At 40.9% G+C, this 19,410-nt stretch overlaps 1 protein-coding gene and 1 pseudogene across 8 annotated transcripts in view; one reads left to right on the top strand and one right to left on the bottom strand.

The window, feature by feature from the left end:
• The window catches only part of SLC12A6 (solute carrier family 12 member 6), a 111,009-nt gene that overhangs the window by 13,084 nt on the left and 78,515 nt on the right, over positions 1–19,410 (bottom strand). For 4 of the 7 annotated variants that reach the window (XM_023230254.3, XM_023230256.3, XM_023230258.3 and 1 more), the window contains 12 exons: positions 18,721–18,852; positions 17,552–17,698; positions 16,120–16,174; positions 15,161–15,291; positions 14,272–14,513; positions 11,351–11,565; positions 9,797–9,955; positions 9,529–9,627; positions 9,200–9,260; positions 3,935–4,109; positions 3,530–3,648; positions 1,884–1,982 (listed from right to left, as the gene is read on the bottom strand). In XM_023230254.3, coding sequence (XP_023086022.1) covers positions 1,884–1,982; positions 3,530–3,648; positions 3,935–4,109; positions 9,200–9,260; positions 9,529–9,627; positions 9,797–9,955; positions 11,351–11,565; positions 14,272–14,513; positions 15,161–15,291; positions 16,120–16,174; positions 17,552–17,698; positions 18,721–18,852 — 1,634 coding nt within the window. The remainder of the gene's footprint in view (positions 1–1,883; positions 1,983–3,529; positions 3,649–3,934; positions 4,110–9,199; positions 9,261–9,528; positions 9,628–9,796; positions 9,956–11,350; positions 11,566–14,271; positions 14,514–15,160; positions 15,292–16,119; positions 16,175–17,551; positions 17,699–18,720; positions 18,853–19,410) is intronic. The other 3 variants (XM_023230257.3, XM_023230255.2, XM_023230259.1) reach the window with 1 other exon arrangement.
• On the top strand, positions 779–1,452 carry LOC111554601 (annotated as a pseudogene). The gene has a single exon (XR_004229021.1). The product of XR_004229021.1 is annotated as a 40S ribosomal protein S7 pseudogene (transcript).

Genomic DNA, 19,410 nt, shown 5'->3' with positions numbered 1-19,410 from the left:
GAATGAATAGGAGTGTTAATCTGGAGAAAACTAGGATGTAATGAAAATATAGGGTAAAGAGAAAGAGAAAAATAGAAGCAAGATAGCAACAAAAAAAGTTTATACAGAACTTTTTTTTTTTTTTTTTTTGAGACGGAGTTTCCCTCTTGTTGCCCAGGCTGCAGTGCAATGGCACAATCTCGGCTCACTGCAACCTCTGCCTCCCGAGTCCAAATGATTCTCCTACCTCAGCCTCTCAAGTAGCTGGGATTACAGGCATACACCACCATGCCTGGCTAACCTTTGTATTTTTAATAGAGATGGGGTTTCTACATGTTGGTCAGGCTGGTCTCAACCTCCTGACCTCAGGTGATCCGCCCGCCCTGGCCTCCCAAAGTGCTGGGATTACAGGCATGAGGCAATGCTCCCGGCCTCATGAAGAACTTTTAACTAACATTAAAGCTAGAAAGAGGATCAGAGGCATTAAAAATTAGTTGAAGATTTTAATTTTTGCCCAATAAAGGTTACATCACTGTCCACCATTGGTAAGTGAAGACAGAAAGGGAACAAGGAGAAAGTTAGCAAAGAAGAATGTAGCAGTGGGTACATACAGGACATAATTAATGAGCTCTTAGCTATGAGAGGACAGATATGGGATGGTAGCCAAAAATCTTTCATGACAACCCCTTCAGGACTGGGGAGACTTAACTACAACAGCAGCAGCAGCAACAGTTCATTGAGAGCTGAGCTTTACTATGTACCAGGCACTACGACAAGCACTTTAGATTTATTAGTCCCCTCTTCCTAAGCCGGCGCTCGGCGAGTTCTCCCAGGAGAAGGCCACATTCAGTTCGAGCGCCAAGATCGTGAAGCCCAATGGCGAGAAGCCGGACGAGTTCGAGTCCGGCATCTCCCAGGCTCTTCTGGAGCTGGAGATGAACTCGGACCTCAAGGCTCAGCTCAGGGAGCTGAATATTACGGCAGCCAAGGAAATTGAAGTTGGTGGTGGTCGGAAAGCTATCATAATCTTTGTTCCTGTTCCTCAACTGAAATCTTTCCAGAAAATCCAAGTCCGGCTAGTACGCGAATTGGAGAAAAAGTTCAGTGGGAAGCATGTTGTCTTTATCGCTCAGAGAATTCTGCCTAAGCCAACTCGAAAAAGCCGTACAAAAAATAAGCAGAAGCGGCCCAGGAGCCGTACTCTGACAGCTGTGCATGATGCTATCCTTGAGGACTTGGTCTTCCCAAGCGAAATTGTGGGCAAGAGAATCCGCGTGAAACTAGATGGCAGCCGGCTCATAAAGGTTCATTTGGACAAAGCACAGCAGAACAATGTGGAATACAAGGTTGAAACTTTTTCTGGTGTCTGTAAGAAGCTCACAGGCAAGGATGTTAATTTTGAATTCCCAGAGTTTCAATTGTAAACAAAAGTGACTAAATAAAATATATATTCACAGTAAAAAAAAAAAAAAAGATTTATTAGTCCCATTTTACAAATGAATAAAATTAAATTTTACATGGTTATGTGCTTTGCTGAAGGTTACAAAGCTAGGAAATAGTAGAGCTGAGATTGGAACTCAGAACCTCTGACTCCGTAGCTCTAAGAGACAAACAGGAAAATAAATATGCAAGAGAAGGTTGTTTTAACCTGAAAATTGCAGAAGGCTGGAAATATCTATTTTGTGCTTTTGCTCTACTCCTATTGGGTGTTGTAAGTTATTATAAAGTGATATAGGAAAATAGGATAGGAGGGTGAGGATTCAGATAAGAATTGAAAGTTGAAACAGTATGAAATGGCTGACCAAGAAAAGAATTTCATCGAGAACCCAGACTCTCCTACTTTTCTACTTCAAAGATGGGTTCTCTCCAAACATGGGTAAAAAGAACAAAAGAAGCAGACTTACCAATGGTAGTAGCGGAATCGGGGTCTCCAGTTGGGTGTTCGAAGTAATGTTTGCAAGGCACATGCCAAGTTTACAAAGAGGTAACACATGAGAAAAAACCTGAAGAATGAAAAGAGTAAGAGGAATGATTCTTATTGTAAGATGATTCTTTGAAGGTTAAGTAACTGGAGACCTTTGCTGTATTGAAGCCTGTTTCTAGACAACTAACCCTTGATTAAGCAGGAAGCAGAGAAACTTCAACCTCTCCCCACAAAGCTGCTCATCCTTCTCTGTTCTCTCAGTCAAAGACTTTAACACTCTTTACCCAGTTGTTCTTAGGATGATCCAGGTTTCCTCTTCCTTACCCTTGTTCCAAATTCACTTACCAAGTCCTATGGATTCTATTTAAAAATCTCTAAGCTGCTTCTGTTCCTTTTCATCTCTACTACTAATCACCTTAGTTTAGGCTCTCATTTCTTCTTTCCAATTAGCATTCCCTAATTAGCATTAGAGGAGCAAGTCTAGCCTCCTTCGAATCCATCTTTTATACCAGACTGATCATCCTAAAGCATTATCATTTTGTTCTCAAAGATTACCCACTACTACCAGGTAAAAGTTCCAGACCCTTTGTGATCCGGATCTACCTACTTCTCTATTCTGCTATTCCCTCAACATGCACCCTCCACTCTAGCCAAACTACTTCCAGTTCTCTGGATGTGCTACCTTATGTCATTCCTCAATTCCTTTATACGCATTCTCTGCCTGAAATGTTCTTCACCCCTTCTTTTCTTAGCAAATAACCAGTTATTCTTCAAGATACAAGTATCACTTCCTCCAGAAAATCTTTCTCGAGTTTCTGTCTGTTTACATGCCCTGCCCTGGTGTTCCTATGGCACTCAGTGTTCACCCTTACCATGGCACTCGTCACGCTATATGGGAATCATTGGTTTCCTTATCCATTATCAGTTCCATAAGATTGTGTCTTATCCATCTTTGTATTCCCAGAATACCATATCACACAGTGCCAGGTAAGTAGTAAGTCATCAATAAATCACAGGTGAATAAATAAAAAAACTAACAGTGGTGGTAAAAGCTACAACCAACTGATAATGAATTAGAAATGAAGCCAAAGAACTTCTGAATTTAAATAGGTAGGAAAAGGCCGGGCGCGGTGGCTCAAGCCTGTAACCCCAGCACTTTGGGAGGCCGAGACGGGCGGATCACGAGGTCAGGAGATCGAGACCATCCTGGCTAACACAGTGAAACCCCGTCTCTACTAAAAAATACAAAAAACTAGCCGGGCGAGGTGGTGGGTGCCTGTAGTCCCAGCTACTCGGGAGGCTGAGGCAGGAGAATGGCGTAAACCCGGGAGGCGGAGCTTGTAGTGAGCTGAGATCCGGCCACTGCACTCCAGCCTGGGCGACAGAGCAAGACTCCGTCTCAAAAAAATAAATAAATAAATAAATAAATAAATAGGTAGGAAAAAACCTAGTAACTTACAAAAGTTAGCCTTACTTGAGAGTTCTCAGGAATGACTTTTATTTAAAGTGAAGTTACGTCTGTATTTAGCCCACTCTGTTATCACTACTGTTACATGACTGAGGGAAATAAACATGCATTATTTATCATGTAAGCAAGAATAACTGAAGAAAATCACTGGCTCTTACATGGAAAGAATTGGAGCCACAAGATCCAGGGAGGCAATAAGTATTCCGAGCTCTGCAATGGCAGCAGTTAGAAGTAAAGCCCAGGTAGGTTCCCCATTGGCTTTGCTGTGGCCAAAAACCTGTACACAGAAAGGAAATACCAAGCATAGGAGTATTGAGTCATTGCTCTCTGATTTCTCTAGCCTACAGTTTCAGACATCCGGAAGATCAATAGTGTTACAACTGTGACATCTTTTAGACACCTTTACAGCACTCACATGTAAACTCGTGCTTGGGATTTAGAGGGTCTTGTACTACAAACCCATGTCTCCACATTTATGGTCTAGTAATCTAAGCCCATGAAGACCACACTGTTTCTCATTAAAGCTGGGAAAAAAGAAGAAGGCATAAAAAAAGGTCACTCACCCTCAGAAACGGTATGATGTTATCCTTGGCAATAGCTTGTAGCAGCCTCGGTGCACCTGTGAGGCTCTGCAGTCCAGCCCCACACGTGGAAAAGAAGGAGCCAATAACAATCACCCATGGGGATGGCCAAGATAAGGTGCCCACCACCAGATTACCCTTCACAGCATCACCGAACCTGGGGAAGAAATGGAGTAGGGAAATTTAATCTGGAAATCACTTTAGACTGAAAGACTAGAGAGACAGTCACCCATTCTTTTTTCCTTTTTGCTTTTTTTTTGGAGACAGAGTCTCACCCTGTCACCCAGGCTAGAGTGCAGTGGTGTGATCTTGGCTCACTCCAAACTCCACCCACCCAAGTTCAAGCGATTCTCCTGCCTTGGCTTCCCAAGCATCTGAGATTACAGGTGTGCACCAACACACCTGGCTAATTTTTGTATTTTTAGTAGAGACGAGGTTTCACCATGTGGCCCAGGCTGGTCTTGAACTCTTGGCCTCAAGTGATTCACCTGCCTCAGCCTCCCAAAGTGCTGGGATTACAGGCGTGAGCCGCTGAGTCTGGCCCACCCAATTTTTTTTTTTTCTATTTGTAAATTTTAGAGAATCAAAAGTAAGACAAATAATATTACAAAATATAAAGATAGCCAGATTTGATCAAAAGGCACTATTGACCTATATTAGGAAAAAAATACATATGAGGCTAGAAAATAAGCTAAGCTTCAATTTTAACTTTCCCCTTCAGGGTATCAAAATATCTGCTTTTTAGAAAAATTGAGGCCGGGCGTGGTGGCTCAAGCCTGTAATCCCAGCACTTTGGGAAGCCGAGACGGGCGGATCACGAGGTCAGGAGATCAAGACCATCCTGGCTAACATGGTGAAACGCCGTCTCTACTAAAAAAATACAAAAAACTAGCCGGGCGTGGTGGCGGGGGCCTGTAGTCCCAGCTACTCTGGAGGCTGAGGCAGGAGAATGGCATGAACCCGGGAGGCAGAGCTTGCAGTGAGCTGAGATCCGGCCACTGCACTCCAGCCTGGGCGACAGAGCGAGACTCCGTCTCAAAAAAAAAAAAGAAAGAAAGAAAGAAAAATTGAGATCTCACTGCACCTATAATTCTGTATTCTTGAAACATAAGCATTTTTCTATGTGATGAAAAGCTATGAATAAACATTTTTAGTGATTTGAATAATACTGCATCACAATTTGTTATCCATTCTTCAGTGTTGATTTTCTATTGTATAAAATATTATAATTAACATCTTTATGCACATATCTACATTCACAGTTCAGGTTTTTTTCCTTATGGCAGATTTTTTGTTTTTGTTTTTTTTTTTGAGACAGGTCTCACTCTGTTTCCAAGGCTGGAGTACAGTGACACTATCGCGGCTCACTGCAGCCTTGACCTCTCTGGCTCAGGTGATGCTCCTGCCTCATCCTCCCAAGTGGCTGGGACCACAGGTGTGCGCTACAATGTCTAGCTCATCTTTTATAAAATTTTTTGTACAGACAGGATCTCGCCTTGTTGCCCAGGCTTGTCATGAACTCCTGGGCTTGTGTGATCTTCCCCTCTTGGCCTCCCAATGTGCTGGAATTACAGGCATGAGCCATTGTGCCCAGCTAAGTTACGGCAGATTCTTCAGAGGGAATAACTAACCAAAGGGATCAATATCTTAAAACATTTCAAAATCACTACTAAATTGCTATCCAGAAAGGTTGTACTAAATTTTACTCCCACTGGAAATACAAGAAGATTCAACTCTTATAGTACATGCACACACTCCACACCAGTCTTGTGTATTAAAAAAATATTAAGGTCACTGCTAATTTGATGGGTGAAACATGGCAATAGTTTAATTATTTGTTTTTAACAATTTTTATTAAGTATCACACACAAAAAGTAATGTGCAAGGCTGGGTGTGGCGGCTCACAGCTATAATCCCAGCACTTTGGGAGGCCGAGGCAGGTGGATCACGAGGTCAGCAGATCAAGACCATCCTGGCTAACATGGTGAAACCCTGTCTCTACTAAAAATACAAAAAATTAGCCAGGCATGGTGGCGGGCGCCTGTAGTCCCAGCTACTTGGGAGGCTGAAGCAGGAGAATGGCGTGAACCCGGGAGGCGGAGGTTGCAATGAGCTGAGATTGCGCCACTGCACTCCAGCCTGGGTGACACAGCGAGACTCTGTCTAGGGAAAAAAAAAAAAAATGTGCAAAAAAACAACAAATGCATATCTGAAGATTTCTATAAAGCAAACACCCATGCTGTAGGTGTTGACCTACTACCATGCAGGTCAAGAAACAGAACATTGCCAGTACCCAAAATTCTCTTATGCCCATTCCCCTCATTAGCCCTTTCTTCCTCTCCACTATGCTTTTTTTTTTTTTTTTTTTTTGAGACAGGGTCTTGCTTTATCACCCAGGCTGGACTGTAGTGCTGTGATCACGACTGACTGTAGCCTCAACCTCCTGGGTTCAAGTGATATTTCTGCCTCAGCCTCCCCAGTAGCTAGCACTACAGACATACGCCACCATGCCCAGCTAATTTTTTACTTTCTGTAGTGACAAGGTCTTGCTATGTTGCCTAGGCTGGTCTGGAACTCCTGACCTCAAACAATCTTCTAGCCTCAGCCTCCCAAAGTGCTGGGATTACAGGCATGAGCCACCACACCCAGTCCTCTGACTTTGAATACTATGTAGTTTTACCGTTTTAAAACTTTATATAAATGATACACAGTATATACTTTTGTGTTTGGTTTCTTAGCATTGCTTGTGAATTTTTTTTGGGGGGTGTATATTGCTATGACTTACTTTGCTGTATGGCTTCCTATTACATGAATATACAATTTAATCATTCTACTAGCGATGGACATTTGGATTATTTCCAGGTTTTGGCTATTAAGAATACTTATGAAGGGAAAATGAAGCAGGCAAAAAAATAAAATAAAATAAAATAAAAAAGAATAACACTACTGTGAAAATTCTCATGAATTATTCTTGATGCACATGTGCAAGCATTTCTGTAAGATACACCTAGAAGTGGAAATGCTGAGTCATAGGTAAGCACATGTTCAACTTTAGGAGATAATAACCAATAATTTTCCAAAATGATACTCTAATTTACACTCTCAATAATAATTTTTATATTATGGTGTAACTTACCAAAGCTCCATGAATTTCCTACTACAATGGTATAGTAATATACTATACTATATACATACATATATACACCCCCCCATACACACATAATACCATGTTACATACATACATATACTGTGCTCTTTATTTTTGCCAACAATATTTATATTGCATCTATTAGGCTTCGCGTCCTCAAAGAGCTCAACGTGTAGGGGACAGTGATATGAAAACAAGTAGCTGCAATATAGCATCATAAATGCCATAATATAGTATCTTCTATACTATATAGACTATATTGTGGCTGAACACAAGAAGGAGCGTTGGCCGGGTGCAGTGGCTCAAGCCTGTAATCCCAGCACTTTGGGAGGCCGAGACGGGCGGATCACAAGGTCAGGAGATGGGAGACCATCCTGGCTAACACGGTGAAACCCCGTCTCTAATAAAAAATACAAAAAAACTAGCCGGGCGAGGTGGCAGGCGCCTGTAGTCCCAGCTACTCGGGAGGCTGAGGCAGGAGAATGGCATAAACCCGGGAGGCAGAGCTTGCAGTGAGCCAAGATCCAGCCGCTGCACTCCAGCTTGGGCGACAGAGCCAGACTCCATCTCGGAAAAAAAAAAAAAAAAAAAAAAAAAAGAAGGAGTGTTGACCTCTGTTTGGGTGAGTATGGGAAAGCTTTACAGAAGAGAAGACCCTTAGCCTAGTCTCTAAGAGGATGAATATGAGTTGACCAGGTGGGAGTAACCTATTCTAAGCAAAGGAAACAACACAGACAAATGTGTTTGTAAGTGGAGACATAATAAGAGACATTAAACTCTTAAGTTAGGGAGCTTATGAGGGAATAGCAGGAGATAAGCGTAAAAAGTGGCAGAGAGGGCCAGATCTCAGTGATGGATTTTAACAGGCTTTGGCAGGCTCTGAAGCAGGGAGGTTTGTAGGTTCAAATTTTGTGTTTTAGGAAAGCCACTCTGGTGGCAGTGTGGAAGAAGGATTAGAGGCTAGAACTAAAAGGGAGATTATTACAATAATATAGGCAAAAATCCTGAAGGCCTGTGCAAAGTGATTGATGTGGATAAAGAACAGGGGATACATCTGTGTAGTGTGGGAAATTTGTAAAAAATAATAGGGGAAAGGGCTGGGTGTGGTGGGTCATGCCTATAAGCCTAGCACTATGGGAGGCTAAGGTGGGAGGACTGCTTGAGTCCAGGAGCTTCAGACCATCCTGGACAACATAGTAAGGCCCCATCTTTACAAAAAAAAAAAAAAAAAACTACTAGCTGGTATGGTGGTATGCACCTGTGGTCCCAGTTAGTTGGGAAGCTGAGGTGGGAGGATTACTTGAGCCCAGGAGGTTGAGGCTGGGAGCCATCATTGCACCACTGCACTGCAGCCTGGGCAACAGAGCAAGACCTTATCTCTAAATAAAATAAGTAGAAAAGAAAAGAAGAGAAGAGAAAAGAACAGAATATGAAGAAAGTAAGTTTCAGGCTTTTATTTAGAATGCCAAACACAATTAGATACTTATCTCTCATAAAGGAGATGCTAGAGACACTTGAAATTTTTTGTACTTGCCCTTCTTGACTTTTGGTCTCGTTTCTGAACAGTTCTTGATGGACAGGGAAGTCCTCACTATTCAGACACATTCACTGCTTTTTTGAAGGACTGTATTTCACATATTCACTAGAAAATACTGGCCCCTTTGGGAACTACATTCATATATTTTCTTTTTTTTTAGCCATGGTTGATAATTCAGGTTGGGTTTTTGAGAAAGGGTCTCACTTTGTCACCCAGGCTGGAGTACAGTGGCATCCTCATGGCTCACTACAGCTTTGACTTCCCAGGCTTAAGTGATCCTCCCACCTCGGCCCCCCAAGTAGCTGGGACTGTAGGTGTACACCACCACACCTGGCTAATTTTCATGCTTTTTGTAGAGACAGGGTTTTGCCATGTTGCACAGGCTGGTCTTGAACTCCTGAGCTCAAGCAATCCACCCGCTTTGGCCTCCCAAAGTGCTGGGATTACAGGCATGAGCCATAGTGCCTGGCTGTGTTGAGTCTGTAACTGTCTTGGAGCTATGTGGAATGATCAGAAGTCATGGCAGACAGACATAATTGTTACAAATAAATTAATTACTCACTTGTCTCTGAGAACAACCCCTTCAATACATGCACCAAAAAGGACAACATTGCTTAAATCTACCATTCTGAGAGTCAAGGAAACTGTTGCTTGCCCTCTAACATGAGATAGAAAGTAGACACTCAGGATACTTCTCCTTCAGTAAAATGAGTTGCTAAATACGCCTATAAATTCTTTTTTGAATTTCCTATATGAGGTAGGCAGATTATCTGGCAAGAAATGAAGTGACAGAAAGCAGGTACCTTTGTTACTTGGATAAAAATACTGATCATCCAGTTCTACTGGATGGTCCTAAGACTGAGACTTAGACTGGATCCATAAAAAGGATACAGACAAAGGAGGTGGTCAGGATGGCAAGGATAGTACCAATGGGAATAGACTTCTGAGCATCTTTCAGATCTCCAGATCTGTTTGATCCAGCCATGATACCTTTAGAGATAAGGGGGGAAAAACCAAGTTAACTTCGTGGACACTTTGATGTTGATACTGACAGCAAAGAGTAGAAGCAAATCTGGGAACCCTGAGAATTCTGCCTCCTGTGAAAAATCACTCCCTGGGTCTGACAGCTTCTAAAACAGACAACAGCCTACATGCTTACCTGTAACAGAGGGAAAGAAGATTCCCACCAGAAGCGTGAAGGAGGTGGTGATGTCAACAAGAACATATTCATGGTTTAAGCTGCCTAAGACATCAGAAGATTTGGCCGAAGGCTTTTCAATGATCTCTCCCTTGGGTAGGTAATTACCCCAAAGGTTCTCTGCAGTGGGAAAAATGGGAATTTAAGCAGCAGCAGTATGAAAAACAGATAATTAGGTAATTTTCTACCCAAACATTCAAAATCAGGCTCATTTATGTAGTTTCTAAAGGTGTGTTTGCTTCTACATGAGCACATGTACACACACACATTGCAGAATAAAACACACATAAATAAAAACAGTGTTTTTTTTTTTTTTTTTTTTTTTTGAGACAGAGTCTTGCTGGAGAGCAGTGGCACAATCTCAGCTCACTGCAAGCTCCACCTCCCGGGTTCACACCATTCTCCTGCCTCCCGAGTAGCTGGGACTACAGGCACCCGCCACCACGCCCCACTCATTTTTTGTATTTTTAGTAGAGACGGGGTTTCACGACGTTAGCCAGGATGGTCTCTATCTCCTGACCTCGTGATCCACCCACGTCAGCCTCCCAAAGTGCTGGGATTACAGGTGTCAGCCACTGTGCCCGGCCTCTTCTTTTTTTTTTTTTTTTGAGACAGTCTTTCTCTGTCACCAGGCTGGAGTGCAGTGGCACAATCTCGGCTCACTGCAACCTCCATCTCCCCGGTTCAAGTGATTCTCCTGCCTCAGCCTCCAGAGTAGCAGTAGTTGGGACTACAGGCGCACGCCACCACGCCCAGCTAATTTTTGTATTTTTGGTGGAGACAGGGTTTCAGCATGTTGGCCAGGATGGTCTTGATCTCTTGACCTTGCGATCCACCCACCTTGGCCTCCCAAAGTGCTGGGATTACAGGCGTGAGCCACCGTGCCCGGTCAAACATAGTGTTCTTTCTTATCTAATTTAAATATAATTTGACAAAATGATTTGGTACATACAAATACAGTTTAACTTTACTAATGCAAATTAGTAAAAGTTAAACAGACTAAAACTAAATGCTCCACAAATCCCATTATTATTTATTAGTCATCAATGCTGTTTCTAACACCTTAATGTAAACTTACTTATGTGCAAAGAAATTTAGAGACCAAACATTTATAACAGAAGCCACTTAAGGAATGTTTCAGGAATTTAGCTAAGTTAGGAAGATACATGTGGATGTGGACATTAAAACAGTTCTATTCTGTCAGTGCAGGAAGAACACTGGCAATTTTACAAGAATGCACAGAATAATTTATCCTAAGGTTAGAAAGTTATTTGCTCAACTCTGCTCTGAAATGGAGGTGAATTTTAGCAGACATCACTCTGTAAAGGAGTCCTGAATAAGGACAGCTTTACTAATGGAAAAGCAGAAATATGCTGAATTAAGAGCTGTGTGGTATGCTTAAGGAAATTAGCACCATGGCAGTGAATCTTTATGGACAGCATAAGAATCTAAGATGACAAGGTCTATTTCCCCCAGAAAATAGGAAAAAACTTGTCCAATCACTCCCTAACTTACCTGTAATGATACCACTAGCCAATCCAGGAATGCCCTGGATTGAAGTGACATTATTGTGAACAAAGTATTCATCACAGGTGACATTGAAAAATTGACTCGAGTTACAGAAGAATCCCCATAACTTTGATGGGACTGTCATGTTGTTAATTTCCTTGGTTTTAGAGCAAACGTCAATGTGTCTCGATGAAAGGGTGCGGTTACCCAGCATGCAGACCCTAAGTGAAAAGAAATAGGGAGAAAGATCAAGTAAGGAAAAAAACACATTAAAAAAGAAAAAAAGGAAACAGGTTAGTAAAGGAAACAAGAACCCCATCTTTAAGAGCTTCTACTGTCATGGGTGGGAAGGGAACTAATGTTTCTTTATTTATAATTTATTTTAGCACTGTGAATGGTGACTTACATTTTCTGCCAATTTAATCCTTACAGCAGCCTCACAATGTATTAGAATTTCTATGTTGTGGATGGAGGCACTGAAGTTTAGGAAGTTAGGGAGTCAATTGAAGGTTAGGGAAATAAGGTTATCTGTCCGAGGTCATAGGTGGTAGGTGGGAGTGAAGGAACTCAAATTGAAGAACTGTCTGAAGACATTATGCTGACTCATCTTCCAAAATTTTTGGCTAAAATTGTTAAGTCTAAAAGAATACTGAAGTTCTTCTGTTGTTCTTATAAAGAAAAAAGCACTCCTCTTTTTTTGGCCTAGAAAAGCCTTACATTCTTAACAAACCCCTTGAAAATGTTATGCTAAAGGTCGAATCTTCTGGCTACTGTTGCAAGGAAAACAGCTTGGCCGGAATTAAAAGGCAGATCCCTCTATGGCCTAAGAGAAAACTGTTTTTGAACTTAAGCCTAGACCCAGTGGGAGTGAGGGTAAGGATAACACAAATATTAACCTGCTGGTTTTATTTTTTTCTTTAACCCAGAGACACAAATATAAACAAAGGAATAATACATCCATAGTTAAAAGACCTCTCAGGTCCAACAAAGGGACTTTTAAAATCTGCAAAATGATTGAATACATTATTATGAACCATGTACCTATTACTCAGCTTCAACAACTCTCAACATTTCCCAGTCTTGTTTCATGTATTCTTCTAGATTTTTTGTCTTGTTTTGCTGGAATATGTCAAAGAAAATACCATGCATTATGACCGTGTACTAATCAAAAAAGAGGAGAAGCCCCAAAGGTGAACCTGAGATAAAATGGAATTTCCCAAATTGAGATATAACCAGAATGTCACCTTTAGAAATTTTATGAGCCTAGAAAGGACCTTCAGCTATATTACAGTCCCTAGATAAGCAGATTAAAAGTTTAAGATGGAATCTTCTTCTGCCATCATGTAGCATGGCACAGAAGAAATACTGAATGGGGAGTCAGGAAATCACAGTTCATCTTCTTGCTCTGCCATTAATTAACTTTGAGGTAAGTCATTAAACCTATCGGAACCATCTTTTTGTCTTGAAAAATCTTTTTTTCTGTAATCTGGTTAAATCAACATAGAACCGATGAGTTTGATTCTCAGATAATCCAGATGACTCTTCAAGATAATTCTGTAACAAGACTACAAATAACACTCAGTGTCAGCTAGTCCCTATGCCACTAGTCGAAGGGAAAAGGGAGCCTGTGAGTCACAGATCTGCACAAATCCATTACTACTTCAAAAAACATACTTTAAAGTACTTGCACTAGGGAGTTGAAGGAGGAGGTGAATGATGAGAGAGTACTTAATGGATACAAAGTACATTATTTGGGTAATGGATAAAAGCCCTGACCTAGGCTGGGCGCAGTGGCTCACGCCTGTAATCCCAGCACTTTGGGAGGCTGAGGTGGGCGCATCACTCAGGTCCACCTTGAGGTCAGGAGTTCAGGACCAGCCTGGCCAACATGGTGAAACCTCACCTCTACCAAAAATTCAAACATTAGCTGGACACGGTGGTGTGTGCCTGTAGCTACTCGGGAGGCTGAGACTGGAGAATCACTTGAACCCAGGAGGCAGAGGTTGTGTGAGCCAAGATCGCACCACTGCACTCTAGCCTGGGTGACAGAGCGAGACTCTGTCTCACCAAAAAAAAAAAAAAAAAAAAAAAAAAAAAAAAAAGAACTGGGTATGGTGGCACATACCTGTAATTCCAGCTAATTGGGAACTAATTGGGAAGCTGAGGCAGGAGAATTGCTTGAACCCAGGAGGCTGAGGTTGCAATGAGCCAAGATTATGCCACTGCACTCCAGGCTGGGCAACAAAGTAAGACTCCAACTCTTAATAAAAGCCCTGCATTCACCAATACACAACATGTGCATGTAACAAAATTACACTTGTACCCCCATAAGTTTATACAAATTAAAAAAAATAACATCAAGGTTGAAAAAAGTAGCTGTATTACTTATAGTATGTAATATTACATATATATAGAGATACATGCAAAGTGTACAGTATCTCCCTTTATGACTAGTCCATTACAATACTGACAGAAAAAAAACTTAATTAATTAAACATTTTAGGTAAGATTTTAGGTTTCTTTGGACTCCCCTGATTTTTCATTAGTAAAAGAAATCCAACATTTAAATACCTTATAAAGGTTGCTGGCAATAACTACACTGTCTGCAAAGCCCTTTATGAATAGTTCAAAATATGTATAATAAAAAAAGATTATGTACAATTATCAGGGAGAAAAATATCTAATATCTGAACATAAATGATGGTTACAGTTACTAGTTCTATGTTTGGGACATAAGAAAGAGGATGCACAGGACATAGTTTGCTGGGAGGCTTCCTGCCTAGATGGGGAAGGAAGTCTAAATGGGCTTATCCAAGCGAGAAAATCTCAGAGAGACTCCATGAAATTCTGACTTAAAATTATCACATCACCAGATATTTTCAATTACTACCCAACAAAGATGGCTAGGCAGAGAGACAGACACGTACGGGAAGTGTGGAGGGGCAAAAGACGACTTGATGGCTCCAGCATAGATGGCCAAGATGGACACAATGACACAGGCCAGGAAAAGCGAGGCAAACTTGTTCACATAGCGTACGCCGATAAATACCACTAATACCATAAGGACCAAGAAAGCTGTGCCATAGACACGCATGTTATTTAGCATGGCTGCTGATTCCTTGAGTGCATCATCACTGCGAAAGATGGCAGCCCGGGGGACGATATAGACCTGTTAGGTAAAATACAGGAGAAAATTATGGTATTTCGAAAGAATTAAGTAAAAAGGCTGTATTTGTTTGCATTGACTTTCACAAAAGAAAGCAAAGCTGAGACACAAAATGACTGGGGAGTTAGCCTAGTTTCTAATAGGATCTGAAATGCCTGCAGAAATGGGATGTCAAGGATTTTTTTTTTTTTTGTCTACATGCTGTTCTGAATAACTACATTTCCAAATGGAGAGAAAGGAATTATTACTTTTATTCATAGGGTTATATAAAGTCATTATGATTATCTTTAACCCTGATTCTACTATCACTACTTTAAAAAAAAATATGTCTCAGTGAATAGAGAAATGGGAAGCATTTTATTTCATAGGGATGAAGATATTAAAAAAGATAAACTTCATTTTACTTTTTCCCCACTGGACTTGAAGCTCCTGGATGAGGTGGCAGAGTGGTGGCAATCAGGCAGACATCAGGAACGCCAGCAAAGGGAATTGCAACCTTTCCACCTCATATTCACATAAGAGGCCAACTGAGGTTGGCAGTCAATCACCTGATTTATTCCCACAGCTGATCTCAGAAGCTTTCACAGCAAAGAATAAACCAAAATCAATATTTCTTCTACAGTATAGACCACAGTGAAGTCATTACTTACCAGAAAGATTTCAATGGCACCAAGGATGTACATGGCTGCTGCAAATGTGGTACCAAGATAAAAGCAGAGGCCAACAGCCCCACCAAACTCTGGGCCCAGTGCCCGGGAAATCATAAAGTATGAGCCTCCAGCTAAAAGACAAAACAGAAGGTGAATAGGAGAAAGAGTGTGTATTAGTAAGAGGAATATGAATAAAATAGAAATAAGAAAAAAATACATACATGAAGGTTAAATGTTTCAGGCTTCCCCAAACCCTGAATATGATAAAAAGATTTGCTAGCGGGAAGTAAAAGGTGAAAGTGTTACTGTGGGATATACTGCACATCTAATGTAATGAGCCATATGATGCAATATAGTTTGCCAGCATTACTTTATTTACTACGACATGAGACAGCCCAATAAAATATATTCTGGCCGGGTGTGGAGGTTCATGTCTCCAATGGTAGCACTTTGGGAGGATGAGGCGAGAGGACTGCTTGAGGCCAGGAGTTTGAGACTAAACTGGGGTAGCATAGTGAGATGTCACCTCTACAAAAAAAATTAAACAAACAAACAAAATAGCCAGGCATAGTGGTGCACACTAGTTCCAGCTACTCAGGAGGCTGAAGTGGGAAAGTAGCTTGAGCCCAAGAGTTGGAGGCTGTGTGAGTTATGATCATGTCACTGCACTCCAGCCTGGGTGACAGAGTGAGACTTTGTCTATAAAATATATATATATATATTTTCTAACTAATAAAAGCTAAGAATTAATGTATTCTAGTTTAAAAAATAAAGAGATTTTAAAGATAGCATGTTAAAGTCAAGTGGTATTATGTCTATGTCCTATAGACCATTACTCTGTTGTAGCACAGAACAGACTAAATAGTATTCTATTCTTCAGAAGTTTGCACCTCTAGCTTTATAGCATAAACATAGAGTCAACACTGATAAAGCCTGAAATACAACCTTGACCTACTAACCTGGTACCACTCCATTAGTGGCAATGGCACTCATGGAGATAGCAGTCAACATTGTCTGCAGAGAAAGGGAAAGGAGAGGATTGTTACTGTGTAAAGATGACATTTCTATACTACTTCTCCATTTGTGTTCCAAGAGCACTTGGCAAACATTTAACTCTACCTACTTTTATGGACAGTCATACCTAATGGTATGCAAATAAGATGATATGGTCTAATTCACTGCACTAGTCATACCACTAATATCTGGAGGATTCTGTCAAAATGCTCCCATATTAGTAAGTCAGGTGCTATTAAGAACTGCTAATCTCACTCTGGATTTCCTAGTTACACAGGAAATAGAGCATAGTATACTCAAAAGGAAGAACTAGAGAAGTAACTCAGAAAATAGGTTAGAACCTGACTAAAGACTAAATACAATATCAAGAACAATGTTCAGTAAGAAAGGGAAACACTGAAGGCTTCTGGGCACACAGGAACTGTATTTTAAAAATATTACCTGGTAGCAGAGCATAGAATGAACTGCAGATAGGAGGAGCTGGAGGCAGAGTGATTGGTTAGCAGGCTACCATAGTAGTTCAGTGACAGGTAAAAACTATAGTGGTGTTAGTGTGAATAAAAAGGGCTGAGTGTAAAAGATTTCAGAGAATAGATTAGCGTTGGTAGCTGATTAGATGTGAAAAGCAATTAAGAAGCCAAACACAGCCTTGAGGTTTTAAGCCTGAGAAACTAAAAAAAGGTGGTACCATTAATTTTAAGTTAATAAAAATATGAACTGTGCCTGCTTAACCTGTTTTGCTCATCAGCTGTATGCTCATCAGCTGCGGATAATATACAGGTAGGGTATAAAGGTCACAGTGATAAAAGGGGACAGTAGAAACCTATAAAATTCATAGGGGTGGCTGGAATACATAATTAGGAGAAGTTTAACTTAAAGAAAGATAAAAGTGTTCTCAGTAGAGAGAAGACCTGGAAAGAACATCTGAATTTCTAAGGAAGGGATAAGGGAAGAAACTTCAAAACCAAATAAAAAAAAACCAAATACCCCTCACACCCCCCATAACCTGTCTTGTTTCTCAATATATACTGGAGTAGCACATCATGTTTTCTAACACATTTTCTGTCACAACTTTGGTGCTATCAAGCTCAAACAGTTTGGATTCTGAATTCTTTGAAGACAGGAACTTTATCTTCCATTTCCAGTTGAAGTCTTGCTTCCTAATTTCTAGTACATAATATAATAGATAGCAAGCAGTGACGAATAGGCACTGAATAACTGAAAATCCTTAGATTTTAATATAAGAATAATTTCTTCTGTTGAGATCATGAGCCCTTCCCCGAGTATTCTTTGTTTTATTCCCAAAGAGGTTGTGTGCATCTACTCTTGAGAACTTGCAACATTCAGGTGATCTCCAGGAGCCAGTGTAGTACTTACACAGCAGCAGCAGATAAGGACAATTGCAAAAGCCTGAAGAACTCCAGCTGTGCCCACCACCCATGTAAGGCGTAAAAAAAGGATCACTCCAAAAATATTTTGTAGACATGGGAGGTAGACACCCATGAAGGTACCCATTTGGGGGGTCTAGAAAGAAAGACATTGACAAAAAATTAAACAGTTATCTTAAGGAGAGGTTTTTATTCTTTTATATAATAACTTGCTCCCTAACTACCATATTAATCTCCAAGCAGAGGTTGTAAGTTTAATCAATATCTTCAAAAGGACACATATATAAATTCTCCATCTTTCAAGTGTTTATCACCATACTTTTATTATTCCTAAAGCTATACATTTTAACTTTACAAAGGTTCCTGCATGTTTTTATTATACACAGGCATCTGGCCACGAATAAACTTTTATGCACACCCACAATTTAAAATTTTGTTTTTCAAAGCTGTTGGCTTTTTTCATTTAAAAACAATAAGGACTTAATGGAATGTCTTCAGAATTTGGCATAAATTCTTCACAGTAGTTGGTAAATAAAATAGATGGTAAAATGAACATCTGAGGGCCGTTTTATTCCTTTTTCAGAGAGCTGAACAACCAGAATGGTAAACTGAATGTCTTATATTTTCATTTTCAGACAAACTGATGTTTGGTCTTTAAAAAACCCAACAACTTCACAACAAACAGATGGCATCAGCAGATGGGTATGGACACTCTTCTCTTGAAAAGCTATTCCCTCTTCCTGAATGCTCCTTTCCCACATTGCTCACTCCCTCACATCAGCTAGATCTCTCCTCAAATATCACCTTGTCAGAAAGGCTTTCCCTGTCCAACCTATGTAAGTAGCAACGCCCTCCACTCTGGCTCCCGTGACAATTTCAGTCTCTTTACTCTGCTTAATTTTTTCTAGGGCATTTATCAACACTTAATATGTTATATATTTTGGCAGTTAAAACAGCTTAAGGACGGTATCCTCATGTTAGAATTTAGACTACATCGTATGTTTTGTTTGTGCTATGACCCTGGTGCCCAGAACAGTTCCAGGCACCTATCAAGCATTTAATAAATAGCTGCTGAACACAGAATGGTGCCTTAGGTATTTCCTTCTTTCTTACATACAGGGTGCTTTTTATGTATTCTTTGTTATTCTGAGGCCTCACCTTGGTGGGCTTCTTTTTCCCTTCAGTGATGTTTTCTGCCTCTTCATGTTCCTTTGCTCCTTGAGTCAGATTAGTGTAATTGGCCATGCGGCTGAGGAGAGAGGACACCTTCGGTCTGGTGTCCATTTCTTCCTATAAAGCCAGTGACATGGAAGAAATGAGCTACAAAGAACACTGAACATAAGCATCAAAATCATCTTGCTACCAGAAAACTTCAAATCAAATGAAAACATATTTCACAGGTAGGCCAGGTGCAGTGGCTCATGCCTGTAATCCCAGCACTTTGGGAGGTCAAGGTGGCTGGATCACCAGAGGCTGGGAATTCGAGACCAGCCTGGCCAAGATGGTGAAACCCCGTCTCTACTAAAAATGCAAAAATCAGCTGGGTGTGGTGGCATGTGCCTGTAATCCCAGCTACACGGGAGGCTGAGGCAGGAGAATCAGCTTGAACCCAGGAGGCAGAGGTTGCAGTGAGCCGAGATCGTGCAACTGCACTCCAGCCTGGGCAACAGAGTGAGACTCCAGCTCAAAAAAAAAAAAAAAAAGAAAGGTACATTGAAAGGCATGGTGGCTCACACCTGCTATCCTAATGCTTTGGGAGGGCAAGGCAGAAGGATCTCTTGAGCCCAGGCATTCAAGAACAGCCTGGGCAACAGAGTGAGACCCTGTCTCTGAAAAAAATTTAAAAAT

This window comes from Piliocolobus tephrosceles, chromosome 6, assembly GCF_002776525.5.
Source record: "Piliocolobus tephrosceles isolate RC106 chromosome 6, ASM277652v3, whole genome shotgun sequence".
Classification (NCBI taxonomy): domain Eukaryota; kingdom Metazoa; phylum Chordata; class Mammalia; order Primates; family Cercopithecidae; genus Piliocolobus; species Piliocolobus tephrosceles.
Note: the sequence above shows the minus strand (reverse complement) of the source record. Positions and strands in the feature narration are given on the sequence as shown.